General features: G+C 43.3%; 1 protein-coding gene across 1 annotated transcript in view; it reads left to right on the forward strand.

The window, feature by feature from the left end:
- The window catches only part of DNAAF11 (dynein axonemal assembly factor 11), a gene marked incomplete at both ends in the record, with an annotated part of 46687 nt that extends 25630 nt beyond the window's left edge, over positions 1-21057 (forward strand). The window contains 5 exons of the mRNA XM_084229745.1: positions 589-654; positions 1907-1976; positions 2666-2761; positions 17679-17764; positions 20880-21057. Of these exons, the coding sequence (XP_084085871.1) occupies positions 589-654; positions 1907-1976; positions 2666-2761; positions 17679-17764; positions 20880-21057 (496 nt within the window). The remainder of the gene's footprint in view (positions 1-588; positions 655-1906; positions 1977-2665; positions 2762-17678; positions 17765-20879) is intronic.
- Between the last annotated feature and the right edge of the window lie 1449 nt (positions 21058-22506).

Raw genomic sequence — 22506 nt, forward strand, 5'->3', positions numbered from 1 at the left:
GGGCCTCAGCCTCGGGGCACAGTTCGCTGGTTTGGGCCCTGATGGCTTCTTCCCCAGCGGTGCCAGCCTCTCTGAGCCTTGGGTCTTCCCTGTGAAGTGGAGGCGCTGGGTCCAGGCGCTGGATCCACATTTCCCGGGCTTGACTGGGTCAGCAGTGAGAGGAGACTAAGAAGATGGCCAGAGAAGGAAGGAAGGCCGCGGGTTCACAGCCCGGCACAGGAGGCTGACAGCACGGGCTTCCCTGTGATATTTCCAGAGTGTTAGTTCGCGTCTAGCCAACCGAAAGGAAGTGGAAAAGAAAGCTTTAGCCACCAGATGTCTCTGCGCACCAAAGCAAATCCTTTTGTATGAGGTTCCCCTTAATTTTCTCACATGTAAATAATGTAACCAGAAATAACGTAGTACTATGTTGTGGGTTTCTTTTGAAATTTGTAATTACCATGTCCGGCTATGAAAATAAGTTTGTCATTGGAGAGCATTATAAAATGATTATCAGATTTGTTTTTGACCATGTGATGGCATTACCTCTACACTGTTGCTAAAAGACATCATCCCCCCCGCCCCCCCCCCCCATGGATTATCTCTTAGACTTGACTTCTCTTTGAAAGACGACGAAAACCGTAACCAGATCACCCTGGACCTGGCTGTCTACAGGTGAAGACATTTCATTTTGTATTTATTTAATGACATTTCGGTCTGTTTTCCTACTCTGTTGTAATCTTGTGCGTCCTGAAACATTTTGAAATGCAGTTGGGCTTGCCTTTTTTTCAAGATGCCGAGTTTACTATAAGTTCTAAAATATTGAATTTTAGAATATTAAAAAGAAAGGACATATTAACACAAATATTAAAAAGAAAGGAAAAGTAAATAAGCCCATGAGTCCATGGCTGTGCCCTTGGGACTATCAATTCCTAAGGCAGAGTCAAAATAATTCTCAGGGCTTTACAATATCCTCGTGTTGACGTCCTGAGAGGACCCTGACTCCATTATAAGATACAGGGGTGCTGTGTTAACACCGGGGACAAGGCACTCTGGGGGTGTCCTTGACAATCAAGGGGATAGCCAGGTGGCCTCAGATTAGCATCCCCATTTTACAGATGAGGCAACTGAGGCTTAGAGCAGCTCAGGGACATGGTGAAGATAATGAAGCAGGGAGGGTAGAGTCAGCTCCTGGCAAGTCTGTGGGTGAAGCTATTCCTTGAACCCTGTGTTCTGCCACTTGCCTTACTGCTGTAATGTTTGAATCATCACTGCATTTTCTAGCATTCTAATTCATATGTTAAACTGTATAAAGTAAATATTTGGCTAAAATTCTTATTTTAGTGAGAGACTAGAAATCTAAATCTTTTATTTGCTTGCGAAGTCAAGGGGAACAGTGCCCCCTGGCCCTCAGGTCACTGCGGAGACCAGGCAGCTCAGCGCGTTCTGCAGGATGGGCCTTGGAGGGGAGAAGCCAAGTGGGTCTTCCAAAGAGGCAGCACCAGGACAGCTGCAGAACAGCTGCAGAAGATGAAGAACAGCTAAGGAAGCAAGAGCTGGTGGCTGCGGGCTCCGAGCTCAGTAGATTCAGCATTCCTGGCTATTCAAGTCAGTCTGAGGGGCTTAAAATAAAATATTCATGAAAGAACATGGCAAGCAGTTTTTTGCAAACCTCTGATGTTTCAGGCCTCAGATATTTTTGGGTTAGGGGCAATCAATGCCAAGTGTACTTGTGGGTCTAAAAATGAAGTTGCTGACATACTGAATTTCCTTTGGTCTGGGGATTAATTTAAGACTAATTTTTGAAGACCTGTTTAGCATGGACATTTTAAACTGTCTTCATTTAACATGGGCCCATCAATGTGAATTTACGTTGGATAATGTAATGTTTTTGAAAGCTATAAGATCACATGTCTTCCATTTAAAGGTACATGGACACCTCCTTAATCAACGTTGATGTGCAGCCAATGTACGTGCGAGTAACCGTCAAAGGGAAGGTGAGGACCCTGGAGGAGACCGAACAATTTCAAGAGCTAAGCTCGGTTGCCTCTAAAATCTAAATGCATTAAAATAGAAAAAGAAAACTCGGAAAGTTTTTTTCTTCCGGGCATAGGATTATATGCCTCGGGAGGGGTATAAAGTGGAAATGGCTGCTCACCATTCTGCAACTTGATAAAATTAGGACTTTTTATTAACAAATTTGCTGCATTAGTCGTTTTCTCAAAGCTGGTGAGATGATCCTAGCCATGTACAGGATCGTCTGTGCTTGAACATATTTTAATAATATCCTCATTTAACATTGTCAGTGATTTTGTTCACAACAACTATAATTTTATCATTTTTTGCATAGTGGTTATTGCTTATTCTGGGACTTCCTGTGTTAGCTTGAAGACTCTAAAATGGAAACGTTGATATTTTATGACCAGATATTCATCCATTAGCCCCTCCCCGTGATGTCCCCACATGTGTGCTTCCCTCTCTGATGGATGTCGTTCTTTAGACTGTTGTTTAAAAAAGGTAAAAAGTTCACATGTACCAAGTACAGCCCATATTTTCTTTTCCTGTTGAGTGTAAGCACACTGTTAAGTGGGATAGTACATCTTAACGAAAGTAATTCAATGCAAGCGCCCTGGCAGCCCAGCGGCACTCGTGTGATGCACACTCACTCTCGTGACACTTCTTGCAGGTGTTCCAGCTCGTGCTTCCTGCAGAAGTCAAGCCCGACAGCAGCTCTGCCAAGAGATCTCAGACAACAGGGCACCTGGTGGTCTGCATGCCCAAGGTGGGTAGTGTCATTCCGGTCAATTTCAAGTTTCCATGTGTCGGTTCTGCAAGAACTTGGCCTCTCAGGCCTCATCATGACTTCCATCAAGGTTCTTTTGGTTGGTTGGAAGAACCAGAAAATCCACTTATGCCAGCTCAGGCAGGGGAACCAAATCCCCAGAGCATAAAGAGCTGGGCAAAGGCACGGTTGGGGCCTGGGGCCACCTCCTGTCATCAGGTTGCCAGAAGTCCCTGTCACTGCAGCTTTCTACCTCTGCTGACCAGAGTCTGGGTGGGGGTGGGGGCGCGTAAGTTGGCTGGTTCTTACAAGTTGTGTGCGAACCATTGAGCATGTCTAGTTCATGGTGATCAGTCCTTTCCTAACAAATAACTTGGGGAGCAATGTAGTAGGCTTTGGGGTGCTAAAAAATTGGTGCTTAAATTGAAGTTATTCAGTTTTATTAGTTTTGTCATTTTCTAGACCTCTAGTTACTATTACTTCCCTTAAGACAAAACACACATAAAATTCAGAACCTAGCGAGCGCTCACTGCATTACATCGGTATTATTTCTAAGATACACATCAGATATTATTTTAACTGAAACTGTTTTTTATCTTTTGTTTTGTGGGGGAGGAGCGGCATGGATGGATGATGTGAGTCATCTGATTCATTGCAATGCAGCAAGCGTGTCGAGTGCTTGGTGCCAGCTGCTGACCTAAAGAACCATCAGGTCTCCAGTGAGCTCAGCAGAGGAGACAAGACTGTAGACAAATAGCTGCCTACAGGATGACAAAAGCAAAGGTGGGGTGATGTGCTGGGATTGCAGGCTAGACTCTTGGGTGAGGAGGAAGTGTAGGGCCGTATCTGTCAGCGAAAGTAACCTGTGGTTCCCAGAGAGGAAGCCCATGCAGCAAGGAGTGTGGGGTGCAGTCCTTGAATAGGAAGAGGCTCTTTGTGGCTGAGCACGGGACATATGTGAGGATGTGGCAGAGGAGGAAGCTAGATGGGATGCAGGAGAAAATTCATGATGGCCTTTCTTGGAAATGCCACCCATGATTCCATCTGAATGGAGGTGTATTGGGGAAACCAGAGAGACAGCTGCTAAATAAAGCAGGCATCGTTTTTAAGGTGGAACATGATAGCAGCAGGAATTATAATTTCTTTCTTTAATATTTAATGGATGTGTATTAGAAGCCAGGAACTGTCTCAGATATCAAATGAACAAGGTCCTTACTAGCAGAGGGGAGCCAGGCCGCACACAAATGAGAGCACGTTTCTGCGAGGAGATAGCATTCACCACGAGGCCTGGGCGTATGATATGCACGATTCAGGGGCGCAAAGGCGAGCCCCAGAGGAGCACTTAAGTTATAGAACAGCAAGTGCAAGACAAATACAGAGGGGGAAGGAGACAACTGTGTAAGGTAAGATGAAAGTGAAGGCTACAGCTCCCTGGTGATAGAACCGTAGCGTGTGATACTTTTCAGGGGTAGTGTGGCCTCTGCTGACCTCAGGTTCCTTGACTTGGATCTCAGAATTCAGTACCTGAGACAGGTTTCTGGAAACCAAACAGGCTTATAACAAAGATCAATGACAACCCTGAACAAACCTAAGGAATTTAAACTTAAAGCGTAACCGGTCTGTATGGAGTGCATGAATTATCTGCAGGCATGAGTGGGTCAGGATGTTTGCTGCAGAAACCCCAAATAAAACAGGCTTTCCCCACAAAGAAGTGTTCCATCTCTTGTAAGGAGGCATGAGCAAGGTGAGGAGGGCTCAGGCAGCATGGGGCCAGGGTCCTTCTGGTATATTTGTTGCACAGTATCAGCGAGTTCTTGTCTCAAGTCAAAAAAATTGAGGGCATGGACTGTGAGGAGTGAGTGTTAAAGTTTATTCAGCAACAGGAGAGCAGACAGGGAGGCGGCACCAGCCTCTACCTTGTCTACCAGCCAGAATCTGTCTCGTGTTAGCTTTGTCCCGAGACACCCACTTCCTTCCTGAGATGAGAAATAGCAGCGACTTGTTCTTACCGTGCACAAGAGAGAGAGCAAGTCAGAGAGAGACACAGGGAGTCAAGGTTGCTCTGGGTTGATCAGGTGGCCGTAGTTAGAAGCCAGTTAATGTTGGTTAGCACAGCCCTGGCCATCGAACCAACCTCTGATCAAAGGGATAGTAGAGCTTTCTTTGGTCTCTATTATATTCTATTTTGTGACTGTTAGTCCATCCCCTGAGCGAGAGAGGGGTCCACTTGGCCCAAAGCTCTCAGGTTTCAAAGGGGAAGGAAACATAGTCCAATCAAAATGGGATTCTGCTCCTGAGAAATAAAGGAGAATGGAGTGTCTGCCACCCAGAGTAGAAACTTGATTAACGAATAAGGTTTCTATAGTGATTTAATAATCCTTCATTTTCCTGTAGCCAATTTTGCAACAGATTGATTATGGGTAATCAATTATATATTTTCACTTTGTGCCAACAAGACAGCAAATACAATTTGTTGTCAAGCAATAAAATAACAAACACAACTGTAAGAACTGCATTGTCCTTGGTGAGTACAGCAGATTAAGGAAACACTTCTATGCTAATTAGAATATCCCATAGGGAAATCTAAGAGATAACGTAATTACCGCAGTAGTTTGATATGGACATCTGTATGACGCTGTCATCAGCAGTCTTATTTTTTTGGAAGTTTCCATTCTGACTGAAAAGTCGAGATTAAATGGTAACTGTTGTTTCCAAAAAGGATCTCAAGACGTGTGACCTGTGTACCTGCTGCGGGGGGCCAGGCACTAGACGAGCTGTCACAGCTTGGGGATCTTTGAAATAGAGACAGCTTTAAGTTCCCATTATCCTTTCTGTTTCCAGAGCTGTCTGAATTTTTCATTTTAAACACACATGAAAACTAGTGAGACATGGCTGATTTAAAAAGGCGTCTGAGAAATGGTTGGCTGGAGATGAGATGGTTCATGTAGAAGGACTTAGAATGGTCCTATAAAGTCTCGGGGTGTACCAGTTATGTCCACCCTTTTCACTTGTTATTTAATTATTAAATTACTCTTATCATTCTCCTCTACCTGTAACATTGTTTTTATTATTTTTATTTTTTTAAGATTTATTCATTCATGCATGTAAGAACTGGGGTACAGGCCAGAAGTGGGGCGGTGAGAGGATTCACCAGAGACAGAGTGGGGAACAGAACAGGCAGACTTACTGAAACACACCACTGAGGGGAGCAACGGGCAAGACAGGAGAGGTCTGCTGCGCCTTGTGGGTCAGCAGACCTTGGGCAAATCATCCACCCCTTTGTGCCTAAGCATCCTCGTCCACAAAGTGATACTAATATTTCCTATGTCACAATGTTGTTCTGAGGATTATAGAAATTATGGAAAGTAGCTGGAAGAGTGCTATTGTTTATTATAAGTAATGTTAAATGAATTCATCGTTTTCCCTACTGTTAATATTTTTATTATTGACGACTCATTGACTTTATAGATTGTTAGGTAATGAATGGATGTATTTAAATAATCATAGTTGTATTTCCAATTATCTATGTTTTTTCTAATTACTGCTCTTTATGTCCCTTAACAGTTCTTTTTGTGGTTTTCTATCAATAGAGACTACATGTTTTCTAAAGTTCATTTTTAGGTGCCATGCATATGACTTCAGCTCATTTTTTGAGTGGGATTATCCCCCATCACGTTTTCTAGGAGTTAATGCTTGGTCTTTTGTATGTAAAGTGTGTGGCCGGACTAAGTTATACACACATAAATAATCTCATCCTCCTGGGCTTGATAATATTTGGCGTGTGAGTTCATCACAGTCTAACTAACAAGATTTAACTGAAGATTTGTCCTCAATGAGAAGTTTGCATTAAGTCATAACCGTAAGACTCCCGTCTAGAGTCTCAGTTGACAAGCTACACGAATGCTCCAATAACATGCTTCCTGGTCTCCTTGGGTGTTCTTTCAGAATAATTAACTGGGCTTCACCCAGTCGCTGTCTGAATTGAGCAGCAGATTTTATTTGCATTTTTGGTTGGCGAGCGCCTTGCTTGACTGCTCTGCTGGGCACCCACTGAGATTCTGAAACCAGCTTCCAACGCCCTTCTCCCTACTAGCTGGACACGAGTTCCTCAGTCTTCTCTGCACTCAATATGCGTGTGCACGCTGAAGGCAAACTCACCCTTATCCTCTGTCATGAATTCCCAGTGGGTCTCTGCTGAGCTTGTCTGGTCATCCTGCCAGGTTCTCCTGCCCCTTTCAGACTTGCAGTCGTCGAGACTGTGATTTCTCACCCCCAGCTCGCACCTTAACCTTCCAACACTGGGAAAGAGTAGAAGCAGCAGCAGGTCATGTCCACATCCTCTGACGCTCCTGGCTGTGGCCCAGCTCCACAGGCATGTGGGGTCCTGTGTCCACTTGCTTCTGAAGGACCATCTTCCCTCTGACAGGGCTTGCTTCTCTCCTGCACTGATTCCCTTCCCTGCATCTTATATCAGAAACACGCAGAAGCATCGCCCTTCTTACAAACAAAAACATGTAGTTTTACCCATTTACCCTCTGTATTGCCCTGATCTGCTTTACAGCAAAACTCTCATAACAGACGTTCCCATTTGGTATAGACTAAGCAAGAATCACCCTGAACTTCCTCCTGTGAAAGAGCGTATTTTCTAGGAAGACTCTTTCTAGCCATTTTGTAAAATGCGCTTTTCTTTTTAGGTATCGTTTTATCATCCTTGATGTTTGTCCTCACTTAATAAAATATCTTTTTCAGTTTTAGCTTGTGTCATGTAGATGATCCTCCCTGAGCTAAGACTGCACTTCACAAATATAAAAGGACTTAGGAGGAACCATTCGCTACTTAGATTGGCACCTCTTTTATTTCAAAGCCACACACTATCTTATGCAACTGTCAATACTGATTTTACACATAGATATCAGTGATTGATCCCTTAAAATTTGTCCTCAAATGACTGAGTACCCTTGGAATCAAGACCAGTGTGCTAACCACACTGGTCAGTTTTTCCAAATCAGTTTTTCCAAAATTTAAGTTAATTTTTTTACTGCCAATTATGCATTTATTTGAGATAAGACAGACTTCAAAAATGTGTTCTTTGCACAGGATCCTTTATCTGCTCAAAGGCTATTGATAATATAACAATGATAATTTATGTTTTTCTAATGTTATGGATTAATGGCCTTTTAACATATAAAAAAGATCTTATTTTCTTCAAAGAAAATTTTTAGTATTTCCTTACTAAAGTCAGTCAGAACGCAGTTAAGAAATTATAAAGTTATGAAAATATTACAATAAATCTGAAAGTATATAATACTTTCTCTACTTCCAGAAGGGGAAAAAAAAAAACCCTATTGCTTCTGAAGTTTCATATTAATCATATTCCTTCTGGGAGTCTGAATCTCACATGTTTAAATGTTCAAGACCAGTATTAGGGATAATGAACTAATAAAAATAAACACCAGAAATATGTCAGAAGATTGTCAACTTACAAGACCCACTACCCCGGATGCTGGTATTGCTGTGCAGCAATTATTCTAGTAAAGCCCATGGCACCTGTAGACTGGGGCTCTCTGACGACTCAACTGCCTCAGGCCTCCAATTAAAGTGCTGGCTCACACCAGGGCAGGCTGGCACTTAATAGAATTTGATATTTTGGAAGTTTTATGAAGAAAAAATTGTGGAGACATATTTGGAAATTACTTATGAGGCATGGGTGAAATTAAATGTGTATGCTTCAGCAGAATGATGATGGAGAGCAGACACGCCACATCCATAAATAAATGATGTGGGAGTTATTCATATCAGAGGAGGAAGTTATTTAGCGTGTTCAGGGGACCATGACCCGGAGTTGGAACAGCAACAGAAAACTCTCTGCGAAATTCTGAAAAACAATAGACAATTAATGAATTAGCAATTAATCAAAACTATTTAGTCAACTCATCAAAGAGTTACTAAGCATTGAGTACAAATGAAGCACTATGCACATTGGGGTCTCTTGTCCTCTTCTGTCTCGTCCTACTTGGACCCAACTCATCACACCCCACAGACCAGGTCTCTGGCTCCAGTTTCTAAATACCCATTTCAAACAGACTCAGACTCTTGTTAGGAAGCCTCTTTTCCCTTCTGTTTGAGCTTTCCATTGTGCTACTGGCTCAGAGGCTGTCATAATGTCTAGGCTTTTCTCTGGCTCCCCAAATACTTCACCTCTCCCCCAATTAGATCCAGCACCAGCAGGACCAAACCTGCATGAGGCTGTAGCCTGTGGAAACCCCATCTACTCCGCATGTGTGGGACTAGCAGGCAGGAATGGGAACCCCCATTCCTGAGTCTTTTCTCTTCATCCTCGTCTGCTCTATTCTTTCATTTTCCCATTCAGATAACCCACCTATTTTAATGAGCACCTACTGCGTGTTAGACACCTATGTTAGGTTCTTGGAAAGGCAAAGGAAAGGAAGACTTACACTGAATTAGGTGCCCCAAGGATCTCTTCTTGCAGAGTTGGGAGTGAGGCTATGATAAATTCCTGACCTGTTGCCTTGACCTGGAGATTTAATGGGGGCTTCCCTTTTCCTGGTCTTTGATACATTCCTCATCGGTTAACCTGCTGCTACTGAGACACTAACGTCTTTCTGAATTATTACAATAATCTTAGAGAAATAGTTGCAACTGTTTTGAATAAAGTTAAAAAGTTTTAATTTATTGTTTTCCTTGGAAGAAGTAGTGAAGAGGCACAAAGTACTATGATTTATTAAGCTTCGATGAACATAGGAAAGTTGTAAGTGGGGAGAACAAACACATACACACTTTCCCTTTCACATCTCCCCAAACAGATAGATTGCACTTTACTCACGATCCTTTATCCAAGCATTTTAAGGGAACTGAGTAGAAATTTTTTAAATGTAAGTTGTGAAAAAAAAGTGTAAATTGTAAAGTATTACAGAAAATTAAGTGAAGCAAAAGTGAAAACACTTGTATGGATTAGAATAATGTTAAACTGAAAGCATAAAACTCAGAATACCTATAAGAAAGTAACAGATGCTAATCCACTTTACAAGAGCACACCTGCATCCAAAAGACACAGGGAATAAAGACAAGAATGGATAAAGGCATATTAGGGGAATGCAAGCAAAATTAGAGCAGGCATGGCAAAATTATTATCAAATATGATAGACTCTAAAGCAAAAAAGGCTTTAAATATATTGAGATAATTCTTTAATCACAAAAATAGAGATCCAACTTTTATTAGAGTGTACATTATTTAAGTGTATAAAATGAAGTCTTAGAAACAAGGAAAAAGCAACAGTCAATGCTACTAGAAAATTTTTGGCCTGTTTCCATCTTTGGTAATTTTTTTTAAAGGTTTATTTTTTTTTTATATTCCCCATACAATTGCACCCCCCTTATCTTTTATCTTGACCCCAGTCCCTCCTTTCCCTGCCCCCACCCCCCAGGGTGTGTCTCTGGTTTATAGACGCTTGTTGATTTTGATTTTCTCATTATTATAGTTATTCTTTTTCTTGGTCCCTTATTTAGGTTGTCTAGATTCCTGCTATGAGTGAGCCCTTCCGGTATTTTTCTTTTTCTTTCTGGCTGCATCTTTGGTAATTATAATCAACAAAAAGAAAGACCATTTATGATTTGAATTATATAACAAGATCATTTTACAAATTCATAATAAACCCCATGAAAAACATTTTCATTTACAAAAGAAAAAAATTATAGATATTGCATCTACCAGTCAATAGAAACAAAATTGAGTAGAAGTAGGGTAAACCAACAAATGGAGAAATTCAAAATTTTTATGTTAAAATGCTATTCAACAACAAAGGGAAATAAAAAACATAATATTAGCAAACCATATAGATGTTAGAATAAAATTTAGTGCACTCACATCTGCCAACTAGCAAGTTTATTGAAGGCGTCACCAGCACCAATAGTTTAAAATGGGCAAGAGGACCCACAATTCCCTTCTGCAGACCTGCTCCACCCGGCCTTTCTTGTCTCAAAAAAGGGGGCCACGAGCCTACCCCACTATCCAAGTCACAGTCCAGTGTTCAACATTTTGAAGATGCTCTGCCATTGCAGTAAATTCCATTCTTGTCTCATGCATGGAAGGTGGCATTTTTCTCTGGCTGCTTATCATGTCCTCATCATGTCCTTGTGCTGTCTTTTGTGTTTGGTTGGTTATATTTACTCAGCTTGGGGTGACAGGAGTTCCTTGAATCACTACACCTGTGTATTTGAACACATTTGGGGAAGTTTTAGCCATTATTTCTGTCAATATTCGTCCTGTGTAATCCCCTCTTCCCGTACTTTTAAATTCTGCCCGGCCATAGCTCTGACTGCTTGGCATTGCCCGCCTGTCTTCAAGACTTTGGCTGTTTTAAAAACCGTTTTCCTTCTGTCACTCAGGTTGGATAATTTCTACGGACCTATTCACTCCCTCTTGCCATCTCCATTCTGCTATCGATTATATTTGGTGGATTTTTAACCCAGAGGTTGCACTTCCCACTTGTGGAATTTCCATTTTTTAAAGTACCGTTTCTGTTTCTCTGTTGAGAGTTTTAATAACAATATGCCGGGTCTAATTCTAGCATCTGCATGGTGATGTGGCCTGTTTCCTGTGTTTCTTGGCAATGAAGGCAGAGACATCTTCTTGTTTCTTCATGGCTAGTGATATCTTATGATGCAGTGAGCCTGGTAGACAGTGCATCCCAGAGACTGCATGACTTAGCTAGCTCTGAGGAGTTGCCTGAAACTTGAGGTCACAGTAGCCCCAGGGAAGAGGAGGGTAGAGGTGGCAGAACATTGCTGCAGTTTGCCTCTTGGGCAGATGCAAGGAGACTCCTTTTAAGGAGAACTTCCTCTTCCATCCTTCCTTCTGGGGCAATTGTGGAGAATGAATCACACCACATGTGTGTGTGTGTGGTCCCTGGGAAGAGGAGGTCAAAGTGCCAGCCAAACCAAAACCTTCCTCAAATGAGAGCAAAGCTGCAGACATGTGAACGCACCTGCAGCCCACAGGCAGCTGATACCCCAAATGTAGACCGCCTCCACACAGGACTGCTTGTCCTTCATATTTTGAAAGTGGAGTTGGGGTTGGGACAGACTAAAGTAGCCTGAAAGAGAAAGAGAAGTATTGTTTTATGTAATGAGGAAAGCAACTTCTTTCCAAAGCCATCAGGCTCCACTGGACTTAGTATTTTCGTTGACATCAGACACCTGGGCTGAGGAAAATATGAAAGGGCATTTAGAAAATTGCTCTTTTAGCTGAAATGCACAACTATGTCAGGGAACAACAATAAAAACCCTGCAAATGTCCCCAACACCTTTTGTGCAACGTCAAAGCACCTTGAGAGAAAACATCTCCAGGACTGACCTCTGCTACGTTTTCAGCCTTATTTTCAGGGATTATCTGCCCAATATTCTGTGTGGGTCTGTGGGGTCGTTCACCTTCCCATCTGTGTTCATGCTTCCTTCTCCCCCTGGAATGTTCTTCATCCTCTGCGTGACCTTCATCTTCTGGCAAATGGCTGCTTATTCTTATTCTTTTGCTGGAAGACCTCATATCTTCCAGGAAGCCCCACCCCGGCCCCCGGCCCTCCTCCAGTCTGCCACCATTGTCTATGCACTATGCACGTATCTATATCTGTCAAAAGCACTTTCTCCAGCGTATTTTGATGCTCCCCTGACTTTATCTCTCTTGAGATGGACAGGGGTCATTTTCCAGTCTGCCCTCCCATGTAGACCTATGCATGGCCATCAGAGATGCTCAGTAAATATTTCTCAAGGAGATTTAATAGAGGGAAGAGCTTAAACTACGCTATGAGATGAAATATGCAAGAGAAAGAGACATTTATTTCTGATTTCCGTGAATAATGTTATTTAAGAAACCAGGGATTCAAAGGAACAAGTTAAAAGGTTGATTATTTTATATTTTTCAACAAATATGGCCTTTTCCCATTTTTTTTTTTTTGCCCATTCACTCTTTTAATTTACAACCAGCAAGACTCCATTTGAAATGGAGTGATATTTGCTCATTCCTATTAAACTTTAGCCAACTAACTATTAATTTGAACCAGGTGAAGCTGTGATTTTGTAGGTCAAAATAATTGTAAGTCAGCAGCAACGTCCTTATTTCAATCTGAAGTCTAGAACAGGAGCTAGGTCTTTCCCACAGCACCTCTGCTGTGTTTTCACACAACTCACATAGTTGGGGATTTTCAGTAATCACTGCTGTCGTGGGTAAAGCAGCCGTATATATGGCTTGACAGTCAATATAGATGGTGTCAATGCAGGACACAGCCTCAGAGGCGGCGAGACCCCAGCCAATGGCTCCAACAAGCCAAGGCTGGGCCGGTCCCTGCAGGAAAGGCGCAGCAGGGCCTCTGCACCTTGTAGAAAAGTGGATTCCGACACGCCCTCCACATCTCCTCCCAACTTTCAGTTGCAGGACTCTGAGAGTTAAAATAATGTAACTTCATTAAAATGTTAATTTGTACCTTTGTGCCTATCCCACAATTGAATTTTCAAGTAGTTGATTACATTTCTCTCTATGGATTCAGGAAACCATTAGTCCAACATTATCTAATTTATTAAACATATTTTGGCCGTTATAACTTTTCCATTAGTCATCCCTAAATACACTTAGCACAAATGAACAAGATCTTTGATGTTAATGAAAATCGCTTTCTAGAGGAAGCAGAGGACCAGGATTGCAGGTTCAGCGGGAACCACATGTCCATTTTTCGGGTCCCTGCAGCTCTGAGCCCCGTCCTCTGCTTGGGCCACGAGAACTCTCAGAAAAGAGATTTGTCTGCTGTTAATATGAAGACTGGGGTGAAAGCAGATTTGGGTGTTGATATGAGTGTTGTTAATATCTTTCTTACTGTTGATTTCTTAATTCCTTCTAACTTTTAAAACTTTAAATAATCTTTGAAAATAAGCATGCTGAAAATATCTTTTAAAAATAAGATACACATTTAGAGTTTTGTGCACAGCCAATTCCCTGTGAAGAAAAGTTCCAAATTTGTGATTCTATTTGCATTTCCATAAACACAGAGAATCTTTGTCTGTGCCTATTATGTGACAAATAACAGTGTTGGAAATGGGGGTGTTTGGGGCTCTAATTATGCACATGCTCCCATTCTGGCTGGTGCTTTTACAACGTGAAGCAATACAAAACTTGTATTTTGGTTCAGGAGCTTTTTCCTTAAAGTTGGTATTTTAACTAGCGGTGGCCTCATTTAATGTATTTAGAATAGTTTTGTAAAAAATGTTTAAAATGCTAAAGTGCCACTGCTCCCAGGAGGCAGATTCTGGGCTGGAGATGAGCATTCAGAGCGTTGGGTAGACAGAGCCCAGTGGACCAACCCCTTGGGGGAGGGAGGGTAGGAGCCAGCACTGGGAAAAGTGAGAAGCTGAGCTTCCATGCAGACCTAACATGGGACTCAGCCATGGCCTCAGTGAGCACTGACAGGGCACTGCTGAGCCGCCCTGCATTGGGCTGAGGGCTCAGCTATTAGGCCTCACATTGATTAGAGCGCCTGGGACCAGGCCTCAGCATGTCAAGGAAGGAGCAGCGAGGTCCAAAGCTGCAAGGCCTTGTGGTCGAGGACCACAGATAAGTCAGGGGTGACTGGTATGGAGGGACATCCTTCACTCCTGAAGAAGAGCAGGGATCCCACACAGGGACTTGGGGCTCACTCTGGTTCTGTTCCCATGTTCCTACCTTGATCAATATAAATTACTTAACATTGAGCAAACTTAAAACGTCAGTCTCTCAGTTGCACTAACCACATTCCAAGTGCCCCAGAGTCCCATAGTGGACAGCACAAAACATTTGCATGTTTGCAGAAAATTCTACTGGAAAGTGCTGCTCCACCCTGCATCCCCCCACCCCCCACCACATCCTTCAGGGGCCCTGCTGCCTCCCTGGGGCACTGCAGGAGGGAAGGGCCAGTCTCCTTCCCTCCTTCTGACCTCCGCCTTTCTGCATCCTTCAGTGGGGGTGCGGGGGGCATGGAGAGGGGATTCTCTCTGTAGTGACCTCAATCCTTTCTTTGCTTTCATAGTTGACAGTATAGCTTCAGAATCCAGAATCCACAATTAATGGCAACTGAAGTGTTTCACTTCCTCCAGGGTAGGCTGGGGAGGGGTGTAGGAGGGGATATTGTATTCATCAGAATTTTGGTTAAAGAAAAAGAAGAAAAGCATTAAGTTGTCATATTAAAATAAACATTCATACCCTAGCCCATTACTATCCAGACATCTAGCACTGGCTAGCAAGAAATTAATTGAGAACAGTAAAAGGATGACGTGAAGTATATTTTAAAATATAGCAAATGAAACAGTTTAGTTTCAGCCTCCTCCAAGACAAACCGCGTTTGATGATGATTAAAACACTGCTTCATTGGGTGAACCTTCCCATGAGTCACCATCTTTACTTATTCAGTAAATATTGTGCATTTGACTTTAGTTGCTGATTCTTCCCTGATATTCTAGCTACTTGTTATTGAGGAAACAATTTACAGCACTGTATATGTTCACACCTCTATAGATGCAAGTTATCACACCATGTTCATAATCTTTCGCCATAGCCATTGAGCCCCCTTCACGTTTTGCTCCCATTCTCCTGTTCTGGTAGCCTCAGTTCTGTAGTTATACTTCTCGGATTTTGTTTCGTCTGTTCCTCTGCTTTGTTTTTTATAGTCCACACATGAGTTAAATCATTCAGTACTTGTCTGTCTCCTGACTTATTTTGCTTGGCATAATCCCCTCTGGTTCCATCTATGTTGTTGCAAGTGACAGGAGTTCATCTTTTTTATGGCCGAGTAGTATTCCATTGTGTGTATATAGACCACATCTCCCTAATCCACTCATCTGTCCTTGGGCACTTAGTTTTTTCCATAACTTGATTATTGTGAATAGTGCTACTGTAACCCTAGGAGTGCAGATAGGCCTTGAGTTAATGATTTTGTATTTTAGGGGTAGATATCTGGGAGTAGAATTGCTGGATCATATGCTAGATCTATTTTTAATGTTTTGAGAAACCTTCATACTCTTTTCCATAGAGACTGGGCCAGTCTACATTCCCACCCACGGACTATACCTCTTTTAAAAGTTTTCTGAGAAAACTCTCCCAGCCTTGAAATCTAATATCTGTAGTACATGTATTCTGGAGTCTAAATAAAGGTCTGCCACTGCCAAGACAGCTTATGATCCTTAAAGATATTTTCCCAGCAGGCATTTAATACATATATAGAGAGGTGGAGTTTAAATTTTATTTCTGCAGGCCCCCCTGTGAGGTCTATGGGAAGGAAAATCAAACTTATGCTCATGTTCTTCTGTGTAAGGTGTTGATCTAAATCACACATTCCTACGTGGATTGAATTTTTATAAACTATAATAAAAAATATACAACTGCACTATCTGAAACAAGGTTTTTTGTGCCACCATGTAGGAGGGTTGCTATAAAAAAAAAAAAAAAAAAAAGGTGTTTATCTCTAAGAGCCCATCCATGAGTTTGATGCTATAGTCTCTCAGACTAGGTTTCATGGCTTCATTCATCATTCAGTTATCAAAGTGTGTAGAAATGAGCTTTCTGGGGTGATGATCAATGGAGCATATAACCAAGAATCACTAGCCAAATGGGGACAAATTACTAATTAATACTATTCATTTGGTTACATGCCCAGAACTCCAGTGTAAAGGTCATAAAGATTTGATCAAAGAATCTGGTTTAGGATGAGGTGAACCCAGGCCTCCTGACTCCTTCCCAAATACAGATGATAAGAGCAGCATGCTTGTTGGAACCAGCAGATGGGAGTCAGGTGGGGACTGAGGCTCAAAGTCCAAGCCTAGACTTTTCTATCTCTTGCATGGACCTGGATCATCTAGCCTCAGGCAAAACAGAGAAAGGGGGTGATGGCCTCACCTTTCAAAGGAGTTACCCTGCCAGCCAATGAAATGTGTCCAGTAAATGAGTCATTTTCCCAAGAGAAGAGGAGCTGTTTAGGGTGGAGAGAGGAATGTATCCCCTCTCCACATCTCTCTCCTCCCTGAAAAGAAAGGGCAGACGCCCCCACCTTGGTCAGTTGACCAAAGCAACATAGGAATTTTGAAATTTCTTCTCTGCCTACAAGTAATCCCTGTCTTGTAGGAACATTGGAAGGTGGGGGGGGGGGGTATGTAAAATATGTAAATTTCCCACTTCAGCTAAGCACATGCCCAGCATGCTTTTTAGAGTCTCCCTCCACACTTCTATCTTAGGAATTTCCCAAGGGAGGGTGCTGAGTGCAAATGGTCTGCCATAGGTTTGTGGAACTGAATCTATTGGTTTTATTTATTGAGACCTTGGCACCCTTGCTATTGAGCTTATTTAATTTAAAAAACATCATAGAATTACAGAATTAAGACAGAAAGGGACCTTTGAGATCACACCGCATCTCCTCAGTTTACAAATGAAGGAACCAGGGTCCAATGAAAGGGCAAGCTGGAGTCTAGCTCTCAGCTTTCCACACTGGGACTCACTGGGAGCTCCTTAAGGCCAGTATCTCAGTCACCTCTATGCCCCCCACACCCCCAAAGTGTGGGTGTGTTGTTGGCTCTCCGAAAACTATTTGTTAATTGAATTAATTCGCCTATGCCCTTTGGCTAGCAAAGTGCAGCTTGTAGTTTGGCAAGACTACTGTGAACATACCAATTTGTGATAACTTCATTTATTAACTTTAATTTGTGTAACCTCATACCACATATAGGGGCTTATGGCTAGACTGTTTCATGGAATATGTAATGAAAACCAAAATGTTTTAGCATCATATATATATATATATGTATTATGTGTAACATAACACATATTATATTTTTGAGGATATATCAGAGGGTACTGTACCACTTAGCACATGTTGTACTTTTATTTTAGGTAGGAGAAGTAATCACAGCTGGTCATCGCTCTTCCAAGTCTGTGAAAAGTATCTTGGACCGCGACAGAGAGCAAACAAACAACAGGTCTGTCCCAGATATATGATGTTGTTCTCTTCATTATTGTTTGATGACTGGAAGGCTCTTCCCAAAAAGATACAATTGTTGAAAAGAATTCATACCATGAATGTTGGTGTTTACTGTCCAAACTCTATATCAGTAGGGCTTTTTAAATCCAAAAAACCAAATCTGTGTACATACAGATCCCAGCTTATTGTGATCATGAGTGGCGATGTCAACACCAGTGGCAGTGAACAGGCACCGATACAGGCACTTGCTCTGTGTCGGACATTTCATCCTCACCATTGTTACCCTCAGCTTACAGCCAGGGAGAGAAGAGAGAAGCAGGTTGTCTGAAGCTCATGCAGTCCTGGCACGTTGGGGCATACCATACAGCTGTTCACACTTCCTCCCTTTATTGACCTGCGTGTCACCTCATAGATCCCAAACTCTCAGGGCTGCAAGAGCTAAGAAGCTACATTGCACACTCTCCTGTCAATCACCTAACCTCCATCCTGCAGCCAGCAGGGACCTCTCCCTCCCAGTGCTGTCCTCAGTACCCCAGGTGTCAGAAAGCCTCTCTTTGATTCCTAACTGAAGATTCCAGCTCTACCCCCTGGAGACTCTTAGAAGAAATCCCATCTCCCGCAAGCAAGGACACCCCCTAAAGTATTTTGGACAAATCCTTCAATATTCTTCATTTCTTCCTTAGAATGAGAATCCCAGTCCTTTCGACTTTCCTTCTAATTGTCTCACCAGATGGTAAAAGTCTATTTTGAACCAAGGCGAACTATCTTTGTGCTACAAATGTATATGCTGGAATTATCATTATAAAAATACCTGAGCAGAGCTATATTTATGTCTTGCATAATACAAGCAGCCAAGCATACGTATGCTTGTGCAAAGATAACTACTGAAGTTTTTCAAATTATCAAGCACGGGGTTTGTTTGAACAACAGGTACGGGATTGAATTCTTTCTGAAAAGTAGGTTGCTGTTTTTAACCTTGGAAATCCACACTCGTATTTCCCAGCTTAGTGATTTCCAGTTCAGATACATGTGTAATTTACAGAGATTCAAGGGAATTATGACTGTTATGAATATTCACAGTGATAATTAACCCCCAGCAGCATCAACACATGTAAAGAGTCTGAATGTAATTTGTGAGGAATCACAGGGAAGGGAAGCCATGTCATTGCCAACACTTTGGCGCTAGTTTCCAGACCCCAGGAAGCCATCATTACTGTGATTACACCTGAAGAGTAGGGGTGTCTTAGCGCCACTCCTCGTAGTGGTATCTCCTATAGTATTTTTGAAAAGCTGTTCTTTTTCATCATGTGTCTACGTGAAGGCTGTTTGTGGGGCTCGCTCATCGTGGGCACACTTCATTTTCCACATTATCTCAGCCTCCGGCTTGGTAACTCCATTAACCAAATAGCTGCCTTGAGTCTGCACACAGGAGTGAGGGCCGCAGGTTGTTGGCTTGAGAGAAGGAAGGACTCCCTGTAGCAACGCGCTGGGAGGGCCGCACAGGCCTCAACGCTCTCAACACACAACCAGAGCCAACTTTCCTTATGTGGTGGAGACTGTGAGGGGAGCTCAGGCAATTGGGGTAGAGATGCCAGGGAGTGAGATAGGCTGTGTTCCTTCCAGTCAAGGACAACACAATTATAATAGATGCATTTATCTAATGACTAAATTAAGCCACAAATATCAATAGCCTTGCACATAGGAAGAGAATAATTAAAAATAACACTATATTCAATAACGACTGTAATGTGGACCTTTGCAAACTGCAACTTCCTACACAGTTTATTGTGTACGATCTTTCTTCACCATACACGTCTGTAAACTCTTGATACTGTATGTTTTTCTTCTGCAGCTCTCTGCATGTTAGTCCAAGTACTAAGAGGAATGAAAAGCTCCAATGCTTTCCAGGCAAGAGCAGATTACAGAAATGTGGGGTGCGGGGGAGGGGTTTGTGAGAAATGGAACCTCCTACCCCATCACACTGTGTCTGCTACGTGGTTTGGGTCTGAGGATGTCACTTTGGAGCTTCTGAAATAGATTGATGGTCTTTTTCTTCATAACCTTGATCATTTCTTATTTTACTTCATTATCCCACAATAGTTTAATACTTATTCTCCACTTATTCAACAAGTATTGATTCAGTAGAGCTGTCTGCCAAGAATACCAGATGAAAACAGCAAAATCTTTGCTTCCAAGATGTCAGTCTAATAGGGAGAACAGACCCGTTATGAGACAATTTCATGACAGTGCGACCACTTTTATACTCTAGAGAGCATGATACGATGGCCCCAGGAGACTTGGCAACTAGTGTAGGCTGGCACTGCTGGCCCCAGCACAGCAGCTGGATGGAGGAGGCACTTCCTAAATGTCTGTGCAATGATGGGCTGAATGGAGCAGTGATTCCAAAATAAGCTGACCATCAAGATCACTGAAGGGGCTTTATCTTAATACAGATTACTGGACACAACTCCAGGCATATAGAACAGACATTGCCAGGAAAACAGCCCAGTGGCCTGGGTTATTAGAGTTTTCTATGTAAATGGGAATCACTGGTCGGTGAAGATTCTTCCTGGGTCTGTTTTGCTCTGGCTATTGCCCTGAGAACTGGGTTTGGCTGTAGGAACAGGCTCCCCGGGAGGGAGCTTAGTGGGCTCAGCTCTGTCTTGTGCCTGAACGTGTAGGCTCAGCGCCCTTGCAACCCATGGCAGGTTGGATTGTCTAAAGCAGCAGGGACCAGGAGCCTGATTAGCTGCATTCAGGAGTAAGATCTGCCTATAGTGATTCTATTATTGATTCTGGCTGTTGGTTTGGCCGGCTGTGTCATGTCAGTTATCAAAAAAATATATATATTCTGAAATAAGCGGAGTCTCCCAGCTGAACTTGCCTCCAGCAGCACAGCCTCGTAGAATTCCATAGACTTCCTTTCTCCAGGGGTTGGGCTCTTGAGCCTGGAAGCCTTCAAGCTCCTGGGAACCAGGCACAGTCTCTTATTTGCAACCCTGGGTTTCAGTACTGGCCCTTGCCCATATTTGTTAAATACATGCATGAGCTAGTTGCCTCTACTTGAGATTTAATTTTAAATGATTTGTCCATTTCCTCCTGCCCCTTTGTAGAAGCAAGAAAATTGAGAGACTGGAAGTCGATCCCAGCACGCATTCCTTCCCTGATGTGGCTAACATTGTTCAAGAGAACCGACATGCACCCAGGAGAGTTCGATCTGAGCCCAAACTCAGGCCAAGCGAGGACGAGCTGGACTTTGAGGATAACCCGGAAGTGCCCCCGTTGATGTGAAACAGGGGTTGCGTGGACCGTGACCCACCAGCCCCGTGTGCTCAGTGCTGGCATGTGTGCAATCACTGACGGGGCTACCCAGAGCTACCTGCTCATCAGTATTACAGCTCCAGGGGCTTAACTCCTACGTTGCATGGAAGAATCATTAAAACTAGTTTAAAATTAAGTGTGTACGTTAAAAGTCCTATAACTCATCATTTGTCTGTTATAAAGTGGAGGCTACTGAAAATGTTCAGTAAATCATAGAGCTATTACATAACAACACTGAGTATAAATCACAGTCCTGCCTGCCTATGCGGGTAGCTGAAGTCATAGATTAAAAGCCTGATGATTAAATTGGTGCTTCAGTAAATTAGTCAAACTCTGAAGTTAAAGAGCAAATTGGAAATGCTTTAGCTTCTCCTCGTGTTCTGTTCTTCCTCCAGCGCCTGGCTGGTGAGGCGGCAAGAGAGTGAGTTTGGGAACCAGACACCCTGGATGCAGATGGCAGCTCAGTCCTGTCATGAAGACCTGTAGCTGCTTGGAGTCTCGGGGCCCTGACCTGCCCCGGGGAGCCTGCCGCTGCCAGTGTCTGGGTCTCTCTCACATGGGGGGTCCTCACCTAGGCTGGTGGGCTCTGCCTTCTCTCCTCTTTCTCCCGCCCCTGCTTTCCCTGTGTCCATATTTTCTTTTTTCCCTTCTCCATTCTTGTCTTCACCTTCTTCCTTCGTCTCTGCTTCCTTCTTTATCTTTTAAACATCTGTACCTCTGCCCCTCTGAAATATTCCACATACACTATGGAAACATGATTGTTACTCTGATCGTGTTTCAGTCAGTTTCCCCCACAGCATTCAGCACATCCTCCTGAGCAACCATGGGCTCGGCCCTGCTCGATTCCTCAAGGGGCCCCTGGCCACAAAGGACTCAGTGTCTTCACACACACCTGTCAGGTGATGACAGCATGAGGGAGAGTCAGGGTGACGGGTCAAGGGAGACGGGGTGCTTTGTCAGACCAGGAACCCCTTTAATAAGCGCATTCTGTGCAGCCCGCACAGAATTTGACACTTGGCCACAGAGTGCCACCATCCCTGACACCTCCCTGGGACGGGAGTGGGGAGGCATGGGGGAGGTGGGGGCGAGGCAGAAGGTGGAAGGACCTCAAGGAGGTCTGTGGCCCTCTGGCTCCTCCAGCAAGCAGACACAAAAGCGAGTTAGAAGACAAGAGGTTTACTCAGGCAACGCCTGGACAGGCTGAGGCGGCGAGAGCAAGAAAGGAAAGCCTCAGACTTCAGACACAGAGATGAGGAGGCAGGAAAAGGAGCCTCAGACAAGGCAGAGAAGCTCTGAGACGGTCTCAACCAGCCTGACGGGGGGCATCACCCAGGCTAGACGGACACGCTGCCTGGAAATGACCCAGCTCAGCTGACCCTTCAAGTTCGGTTAGTGGCCTGGCCAGCTGTAGAGGAAGCA

The sequence above is a fragment of the Talpa europaea genome, assembly GCF_964194135.1.
Source record: "Talpa europaea genome assembly, chromosome: 3".
NCBI lineage: Eukaryota > Metazoa > Chordata > Mammalia > Eulipotyphla > Talpidae > Talpa > Talpa europaea.